The following is a 10,331-nucleotide window of genomic DNA, read 5'->3' as shown; positions in this document are numbered from 1 at the left end:
TGTAGGTAGCAGGACTCGAGTTGAATAGTTTTAAAAATTGCCATCAGTATCCACTGAGAGCAATCCATTCATACAGTCGATATGAGTTTGAAGAGAAGGACATTAATTATCGTAGACAAGTCACTAGAGTGTGGTTTATGCAAGAAATGTACCAGATAACTCCTGTTGGTGGCCCCAGGTTCAAAGAAAAAAAGCCTCTGCTTTACATCAAAAGGTGCCAATGTAAGCTTCTGTTTTCGATGAAAATATAAAATATTTAAGGTATATTTGTGTCATCTTTTATGATTCCCCACTTTAGCCAAATTTTTAAATTGATCAATCAGTTATCTGGGGAAAGGACTTCTAACACACCTATAGCAGCTACTGCTTTAAACCCAACGCTCTATATAAAGATGGCAGATATATCTTCATTGAGATATATTATTATAGTAGATATATTACACTTATCAAAAAGGTAAACTCAAGGTACTTTGGAGGCCAAGGGTCAGGGGAGACTTTTCAAAGGAGGTGATGCTTGAGCTGAAATCTGGGAGATGAGAAGGAGCTGGAAGAACAGACAGGGGTCCAGGACGAAGAGGTGTGTGCTTGCCCTGCTGGAGGGGGGGCAGATGTAAGCCCCGCACATGAGGTAGGCTTAAATAATACAGGGCCCTGCAGCAATTGGTGAGTATTTCGATTGTCTTCTAGGGTACTAAAGGTTTGAAGCCTGGAAGTTACAGACCAGCCACTGCGGTGGCGCAGCCAGTAATGATGGCGGCTTAGACCCAAGTGGCAGCAGTGGCCATGGTGGCAAAAGTAGAGATGTAACTAATTTGACACTGACCGTTCCCAGAAAAACCCTGGCAGGTAATTTAACAGTGGGTCAATATTCCACAGTAAAGAAACAAGCACCAAAAAATGACTGACTTTTGACTTTTGACCTCTCTTTTATTTGTATGTACCCACCAGAGTTTATATAACCTTTTGCTCCTTTCCATCACCTTGAAAACAGGCAACTCTTCAACTATCCAAACTAAGCCTAGCGGTCACCTCCGTGATCCTCTGGTTAACAATTTACAAAGGACGTGTTTAAATGTTAGCATTTTGCAGAGTATCCCACCAGCCTTTTAAAAAATCTGACGGACAGTGGGTAATCCCATATATCTCTTCCTTTACTATTTGTAAGAACTAGAAACGTCAACAGATAAACCTCACACTTAATCTGCACTTTAGACTCAAGGATTAGAGCTAAACAGTGGGCTGGAAGTGTGTATAGCAGACGCACAGATAATTAAGCCTAAGAAGATGAACCAATGTGTAGATAGAATCCTAACCTAAAAAAAACACTTCTCAAAATCTTATTTAGAGTTTTGTGGGGAAACTAGAATGTTGTAAGCCATTGTCAAGAATCAGTGAAATAGGATGTTTCTGGTTGAGTTCAACACCTCTGATACCAAATATTTGGAGAGCAAAATTGTTATCAAAATAGTCTTAATACCTCGCCAGCAACAGAGAATAGGAAATAGTTTTGAAAGCATCATTATTCACTTAAATCTTCGTACAGACTTAATGAACTTTTACACATCTTAGAAGACATGCAACTTCCGTAGGAATCCAGGCCACCCGTGATCCTAAACAACGAAAGATCTAGAGTTTTCAAGGAAACTATGGAAAAGGAACTGCAACTTCTGCACATTTTCAAAAGACACCGTTCCAGAGTCTAAGGGAAATACAGACCATGACTGAAAAAAAGTGGAACATGTAGGAGTAAAAATAAGGATATTTTCTCTATTCAAATGTTACTGCAGATTGAAAACACCTCAGTTTTGCTATTTCTCCAGGCTTCAGGCCAAGGACTGTGGTCCCTGCAGAACAAAAAACCAAGGTCACAAGAAACTTGTAGACTCTCCCTCTTCTCATTAAAAATAAAATAAAATTTTCAGTATCGTATTTTCAGGGTCATAGAGGTGGAAGTGATTTTGTAAATCCAATCGCTTCGTTTTTAAACCAAGAGAAATGAAACTTATAAGGTGAAGTCATATATACAGGTTGACGTAGTGGGTTAGTGGCCAAATCTTCTGACTCCAAATTCAATTTCACTACACCATAGCGTCTCCATTCGCTGGTCTGATAAATTACAGACATTAAACGGGCTGGGGGAGGGAAGGGGGAGGGAAGGGGGAGGGGAACGGGGAGAAGGAAGAAAACATTGTACGTACTTCTCTTCTCAAATAAAATGACATCCCTCATCCTAAGGACTGGGGAAAATTTGCTGTTTTCAGCCATTATCACACATTGTTGCTCTTTACTGTGATACTGGAATGCCCTGCAGAAGAGAGTCAGAAAACACAACGGTTTCCCTTTATTTAAGGAAAGTAAAGTTTTGTTAATAAGGAAGAGACTAAAGATAACTCTCTTGATGAATCAAGGAGCTCAGAACTCGTTACTTCCAGTTCAACTTGGCACTGTATCAATGAAGTGTCATCAAAGGATGCAGCAACATGGTAGCTACTCCTGTTTTCTCCTACCTTTACCTTCTCCCCCTCCAAATTTTCTCTTTTTCTTCCCCTCTGTTTCAACTGCTTTATTCTTTCTTCACTAGTTTTCTTAATGAAGTGCCAGAATATTTGCTTTGTGCTGGAAAGAAGCAACTGAGTGCTTTAAACCCATTCCTGAGAGGGCCCACGTGGACTCCTGTAAATTCCCCTTGACTATGTCTCTGCATTCTACTCCCTTCCCCCTCACACCTCCCTGCACTGTACCTCAGTCCTGCATGGATGTTGAGCCTGGCATCAAAGCCGTCCATGGCTTCCTTTCCTGCCCCATCTCCTGTGTGAACCTTTGCTTCAGCTGACTTGGTCCTCTCATCGTCCCTCCCACAGGTGCCCAGCCATGCTGCCCTCTGGCTAGAATCCCTCCCACATGGTCAGTATTTACCAAGATCTCGCCCTTCAAAGCCCAGCTCAGTTCCCACCTCCTCCCCAGGCCTTCCCTGGTCATCTCAACTCTTAGGATTGTTCTTTCCTCTGAATCTTCATAGAGCACGTATTGATTATGTCACTTATCAATGTCTCGCATTGGCTGTTTTCTTTAATTTTTATATTTTATCCAGTTTCTGTGACTACACCATAAATTCAAAAGGGCAAGCACTGGCTTTTGTATCTATACAAAAATCTATCATATATACTGATATATATATATATATATATCCCCATGTACCGATCACTGTATCAATGCTTTGTGGCTCCTTAGGGTCTAGGACACTTCCAGTCACATGATCCTCAATAAATATTTATCGACGATAATGTTAAAAACTAGAGCTCAGAACAATAGCTGCCGATGTCATGTGTAAAACTAAATAACTTCCTTTGGGGGCATTTTTCTAAAGGGATCACTAATTAACAAGAAACCGTATGGTTTCAGATACAGAGAGCAAATACAGATTCCAAACTCCAATCCCATGAAATTCCTCTTTCCTCTTAAATCCTATTTTCGTTGATAAATCCCTGAGCAAATTTCTCGTGATCAACGTAATAGCATCTCAAGCAGCAGGATTTCTGTGTAGGCGCAGTGACCAAGAAAATACCTGCAAATGAAGTCGCTTTCCTCCTCACACTTTGTTGCACATTCGTCTATGCTTCCTGTCACCAGCTGCTTCCGAGTCAAACTAAACAGGGAAGCTCCCTGGGTATTTACATATTCATCCAGGGGGTCTCCGAGACCTACAAATGCAAGATAAAAGTGGGACAACTGATAAATGCATCAACACCATTGTTTAATTCTCATGAATTTGTAAACTATTCGCTTTGCATCAACGAAGTAAAACTGGCTGCTCCATTGGAAGCAGAATGGGTGGCTGTGAATAAAAATGTTTAATTAGGAAAACAGCTCCATGAATAGATGGCACTATGTTAAAAGATCAACTGGATTGCTAGGTTAATAGATTAGAACTATTTAGCAACTTCCATGTTACTACGTTAATGGGTATGAAACGTTAAATAAGAAAAAATTTGATCTGTTTGCCAGTAATTGCATGTCATGACGGAACAGTAAGAGACAACCAAGGGCAACTTTTGATGTTGATTTGTCAATCCCTGGGTATAAATAGAAACTGGAGGCCACTATTCGATTTCCTACAGTGCAAACTTTAGTTGTGGCACTGTTACTTAAACTGATGGGATGAGCATTCTCTGGCTCCACCACAAGATACAAAAACTTTGGTGAGTTGATGATGTCGAGAATAAATAAGAGCTGGACTAAATTTTGACCGCCATACGTGGTCATTTTTGTACTGGACTTAGTAGAGTGACACCTCACTATTTATTAGAAATAATACGAGAAATCATTTTTGCCAAGATGATGACAGCTTTCTGGCATTTCTGAGGAAACTGTACAACAGCAGAGCCTGGGACAAACAATGGCCTTGATTTTCCTCGGACATAAAATCTGAGGCAAAGAGTCTGTTTGAAGGTCGCTCTGCCCCCTTGCTACTGCAGAGGGTGGCGAGGGGGGCCTCAGCCATGTTCCCACCACAAGGCTACAAAGAGTACTCCCGAGACACGTGGCGCCTGAGACAGCTGTGGCAGCTCTATTCCAAGCCTGGAGACTCAGCCTCTTTCCTTTTGGGATGGAACACCAGCCGTTTTCATAGGGTGAGGGGCTAAAAGAGGTTAATTTCATGGAGACAGCAACGTTTCCTAAAGTTTGTCTAAATGGGATTAGGCAACCTGGCAACTCTGACCACTTTGTGGGGAGGGGTGGAGATCAAAGCCAGGGTGAGTGTGCTGAAGAATGATCAAGAGAGGCGGTGGGAAGAGCAGGGAAGACAAGTCTGTGCAGAAATCTGGCTGTGAAAGGAGCATTTCTTGAAGCCATATGAAATCTCAGAAATTTTTTTTTAATTTTTATTGAAATATATTTGATTTACAATGTTGTGTTACTTTCAGGTGTAGAGCAAAGTGATTCAGTTATACCTATATATTCTTTTTTAGATTCTCTTCCATTATAGGTTATTACAAGATATTGAGTAGAGTTCCCTGTGCTATACAGTAGGTCCTTGTTGGTTATCTATTTTATATACAGTAGTGTGTATTTGTTACTCCCAACCTCCTAATTTATCCCTGCCCGCTCTTTCCCCTTTGGTAACCAGAAGTTTGTTTTCTATGTCTTTAAGTCTATTTCTGTTTTGTAAATAAATTCATTTGTATCATTTTTTTTAGATTCCACATATAAGGTATATCATAGGATATTTGTCTCTATCTGACTTACTTAGTGTGATCAGCTCTAGGTCCTCTCAGGAATTTTTGAAGATGAGACATTCTAGAGCATGTTTGGGTACTGATGAAAATTATCTAGTAGGAAGGGTCATGAAGGGTCACATCCTCATTCTCAGAAGGGCCATCCCTTACCACCCGAAAACACACACGCCACAAGGGCGTGATGCACTTTCCTAGATTAAGACAAAGCTGTTTGCAGAGCCCACCCTCTCCCTGCCTCTGCTCTTCTTTCCTCGACCTGAGATTCTCCAAACTGGAAGGATGGATGTTTCCATCCTTGAATAGGAAGTTGACTGATGTCGTTTAATACACCAAAAAAGCACTTGATACATGTATCAAGAGATTAGAGAAATAGATATTTTAGACCTGTACCCATGTTGTCATCCTGTATTTTTCTCCCAATTTGTGCTCTCATTTCCAGGAAGAGTTGTGCTTTGGTAAATTCTATAGATCAGGATGTGACTTTAAAAACAAACACAAGAACTCTATAAAGTATATCCTATAAAGACTGAAATTAGATCTTTTGAAGAGTTCTTAGAAAGTAGAGCAGGCCGGGGTGTAAATGGTATCAAAACAAGAAAATTTCCATTTTTATCACCCTTTAATTATGCTATGTTAGTATGTTTCATAGCATATAGCTGCTGAGACCCACCTTAGGAGCTGATACACCAAAGAAATATCCCAAAAGAGAATAAATTCTTTTCTTTTTACTTTGAAAAGTTTTCCCCCAATAATTTCTTTCTTTAATTCCAGGGATCATGTGACAATGTGGTGTAATACACTTTATTTATTGACCAAGAAATATTAGACAAATTTTTTTGGTAACAAAAGTGTTTTTATATTCTATGCTGAATGTAGATGTATATTGGTACCAAAACAAGTATATTTTATTAATAATGTGGGTTTGTTTTTTTTTTTTAAATCATGGTAGTGTGTATATGTACACCCATGCTTGTGTGTTTGAAAGAAAAGACTCTGTGGTTTGTGAAATGCAAACTGCTTATCCGCCTCTCACTGAGAACAGCTGTAAAAGGAGATTTTTGTTCCTCTCCCTGGTCATTTCAGTGCACTGGAAAGATGAAACACTTCCACGGAAAGACAGAGTAAATGCCTTCCTTTCAAAAAGAGCTTATGCAGGTCTTTTTCCCCCTAGGTTGGTGAAGACGTATGTTAATCCTGCTGCAGAGAAGTCTGTTCTAACATTTGGGTGTGTCCCACTGTATCCAGAGTTCCAGGTCCCGCTTCCCATAGACTAAAATAGAGTGTGCACAAAAAAATAAAAAATAAAAAAATAATAAAATAGAGTGTGCACCCCTGCGCCACTGCCCACAACCATTTCCCATGAAAACCTCTTTATGCAACCTGGTTTTTCTTTGATATTTCTTTAGATGGCTCCACTAAATTCAAATGTATTTGACTCTCATTTAAAGTACAGCTCGTAAAATTTTATCTGGCTACTTATAAATTGAATTTCAAGTATCTCTACATTGTTTACATGAAGAACCACTAACATAATGTATGATTCCGCTTATAAGAAATGTCCAATGGACATATGTACACTACCAAGTGTAAGATAGATAGCTAGTGGGAGGCAGCCGCATAGCACAGGGAGATGAGCTCGGTGCTTTGTGACCACCTAGAGGGGTGGGATAGGGAGGGTGGGAGGGAGGGAGAAGCAAGAGGGAAGAGATATGGGAACATATGTATATGCATAACTGATACACTTTGTTACACAGCAGAAACTAACACACCATTGTAAAGCAATTATACTCCAATAAAGATGTAAAAAAAAAAAAAAAAAAAAAAAGAAATGTCCAAAACAGGCAAATCAGAGACAGAAAGTAGATTAGTGATCACCAGGGGCTGGGCAGGGATGGAGGTTAGGGAGACGAGAGAAGAGGGGTTGGAGGTGACAGCTAAGGGGTGTGGAGTTTATTGGGGGAGGTAATAAAAATGTTCTAAAAGGTATTGTGATAGGTGCATAACTCTGAATACTGAAAACCTTTGGATTGTATGCTTTAAATGGATGAATTGTATAGTATGTGAATTATATCTCAATAAAGCTGTCAAAAGAAAAAAAGAACTATGAAGACATGCTTAGAATATTTTAACAAAGGTTTAAGCAAAGTTGAAAAAGTGGGAAGAAACATCAGATTCCTTCTCAGAAAGCCCTGGCTGAAGTCCTGGTTTCTGGGAGTTTGGTCAATAGGCAAATAACGTGATTTTCCTAAGGACAGATTTCCTCATCTATAAAATGGGTATAAATCTACTACAATACCTATGGTATCAGCTAAATAAGCTGGACTTAGTAAAGGAGACACACGTATGCGTGTATGAATAAAAATGTGCCCGGCCTACCTCAGCTACTCAGTGGAGATTTGTTGAATTATTGTATGGACATCATCCTGCAGATCGATGCCTGTGATTTCTCCAGGCATAAGAAGCAAACATATGTATGGAAAGCCTTCCTTAAGTCATAACAAACAGAGAACAGGTCAACACAACCACAGATTGGTCAAAGAATATGGTCAGAGATATTTCATTGTTTACATTTGAAAGTCAGAAAAATATGACACCTTAACAAAAATGTCTTACCTGATTTCAGAAATAAAAGAAGTAGAAGGACCACCTCCATATGTTCCATTTTGGGACTGGCCAGCAGTGTCCGGAAAACAGTGCGTCCCAATCCAAAGATGTTATTGACTTACATGCGAGGAAATGCACCCACAAACAAGATAATCACATGGAGTTAATTATTCTCTTGGAGGCCCATTGCCACTGTGCTCTGAAGTGTTCAAACATTACCTTGACGCGAGGATCTTACAAAATGTTTGAGAGCGGAGTCTGCAATAGATGCTGGGAAGCGGTGGAGGCTGCCCGCCCCCTCGGCTGCCCCACACTGCCTCCTGCTTCCCTCCTTGCCCCCAGCCCATTATCTTTCCCACTTACTCTTCTTTCCTTCCCTCTTATTTCACTCTCTTTCTTTTGGGTGAAAAAAAAAAATTACAACAATAGCTAACATTTGCTGAGGACTTTCCTATGCCAGACCGTCTGCATAGTTTCATCCAACCTTCCAAACAGGCAATATAATTATCATCCCCACTTCAGATGAGGCGACTCAGGCTGAGAAGGTTTAACTTTCCCAAGGTCACTTAGCTCACAAGGGATGAAGCCAATGGACAAAATCTATCTGGCCTCAGATTACAGACTTAAGCTAGAGCATCGTTATTAACATCTCCACATCGTACCAGTGTAGAAATCACTACGTAAGTTACAATATTTCATTATTATCAAACTTTATGTCCAATGGACTCATATGGTTTCCATGATTATAGATGATGTTATAAAATGTCGATCTTTTCCCCCAATGAATTCACAGTGCATTATAGTCTCATCCTCATGAAATAAAGCAAGAGTGGGAAAATTAAGTTTAAAGAATGTCTTGATTTTAATTGTTGATTCTGTACTTTGCCCTGGCTTAAGGCTAGAATGACCAGGTAAGTACATGCTTTAAAACTCTTACATGAGTGTTCAATAATATTCAGGATTTGGCTCTATTTTAATTGTGAAAGAAGAACTCAAAACACTCCTCTCTCCATGCTATGAAATTCCTTTCTATGAATTAACCAGCAAAGCGTAGAGGTGGGCCCCAGTCGTCTTGGATGGACCTTCCTGCAGAATTGCCTGGGCTTGGAGTACTGTGTGTGCAGAATTCCCAAGAACAGAATGTGCTGGAAAGCAAAGCGCCATCATGAGGGGCTGGGAGGACCGGGCACATTTCCTGTTTTTCCACCATGTCCCAGCTTTCTCCCCTCCCTCTCACCTAGTGGCCCAGTTTATTCAAGGGGACACAAGGTGGAAGCAAGTTGAGAAATCAGTCTTGGGAAGACTTTTTGTCTTAACGTATCTGAAATGTCTCTTAGGGGAATTATGTTGGTGTGTTTCAGAAAACCCTTTGGGGGAGAAAACAGGTAATACATGATGTTGCCACTACACATTTACTTCCACTTAAAATACTTTAGTACTGCCTCATGGATAAGTCACCTTAGGAACAACGCTAACAGAAATTCTACGTCTGCATAAACGTCCTTTTCCTGTTTTGTTTTGTTTTTTTGATATGGATGGTAGTGGTATGCCTTTTGCCCCCTTTCCTCTTGGAAGCTTCTAGAATATATTTGATTCTACAAATGTTATTTTGTTTATTTTTGGCTGCATTGGGTCTTTGTTGCTGCGCGCAGGCTTTCTCTAGCTGTGGCCAGCCGGGGCTACTCTTCCTTGTGGTGCGTGGGCTTCTCATTGCAGTGGCTTCTCTTGTTGCGGAGTACGGGCTCTAGAAACGCGGGCTTCAGTAGTTGCAGCATGCGGGCTCAGGAGTTGTGGCTCGCGGCTCTAGAGCGCAGGTTCACTAGTTGTGGCGCACGGGCTTAGCTGCTCCACGGCATGTGGGATCTTCCCGGACAAGGGGAAGATCGAACCCGTGTCCCCTGCATTGGCAGGCGGATTCTTAACCACTGCGCCACCAGGGAAGCCCCTACAAATGTTATTTTGTGAATGAGGTTACCCTCCAATGTCCTTCTGACTATGTATTCTTCACCACCTTCTCAATACATCAGCATCACGAGAACACAGGTAAACACAAAGCAGAGTTTGACTATTGTGCCCCCTATTCTGTCGTGTGTAAAGAGAAGAGGAAAGAGGAATGTGTTGCTTAGGTGTAGACAGTGTGGATGGATACAGACTCCCATTACGGCACTGCCCTACAGGGTTCAGCTTCATAGGTGCAGGGTAGGCACAAAGTGATGGACTATTCTAGATCGTACGTAGGAATCCCACACTGGCACTCTCGGAGGGGTTTTGGGCAGTGGTTTTGCCCAAGGCTGTAAAGACAATTAATTCAATATAAGTCATTTTCTATTTGAAAGAATGGCAGAAGCTGAAGAAAGAGATAAAGAAAAAGATCATCTCGGTATAGTGTTATCAGGTTGAATAAATTCTGAGATGTGTATTCTCTTCGAGTTCAATTCATTAAATATATATATATATATATATATATATATATATATATTTTTTTTTTTT

The 10,331-nt window shown here is 40.5% G+C and overlaps 1 protein-coding gene across 7 annotated transcripts in view; it reads right to left on the bottom strand.

The window, feature by feature from the left end:
* Positions 1–7,958, bottom strand: part of PLG (plasminogen) — a 45,848-nt gene extending 37,890 nt beyond the window's left edge. For 4 of the 7 annotated variants that reach the window (XM_007457577.1, XM_007457578.1, XM_007457575.1 and 1 more), the window contains exons 1-3: positions 7,851–7,899; positions 3,566–3,701; positions 2,199–2,305 (exon numbers count right to left, since the gene is read on the bottom strand). In XM_007457577.1, coding sequence (XP_007457639.1) covers positions 2,199–2,305; positions 3,566–3,701; positions 7,851–7,899 — 292 coding nt within the window. Of the gene's footprint in view, positions 1–2,198; positions 2,306–3,565; positions 3,702–7,850 lie in introns of all 7 variants that reach the window. The other 3 variants (XM_007457574.1, XM_007457579.1, XM_007457580.1) reach the window with 2 other exon arrangements.
* Positions 7,959–10,331: the final 2,373 nt, after the last annotated feature.

This window comes from Lipotes vexillifer, unplaced genomic scaffold, assembly GCF_000442215.2.
Source record: "Lipotes vexillifer unplaced genomic scaffold, Lipotes_vexillifer_v1.1 scaffold1055, whole genome shotgun sequence".
Classification (NCBI taxonomy): domain Eukaryota; kingdom Metazoa; phylum Chordata; class Mammalia; order Artiodactyla; family Lipotidae; genus Lipotes; species Lipotes vexillifer.
The sequence above is the reverse complement of the archived record's forward strand: the minus strand, read 5'-3'. Positions and strand labels throughout refer to the sequence as shown.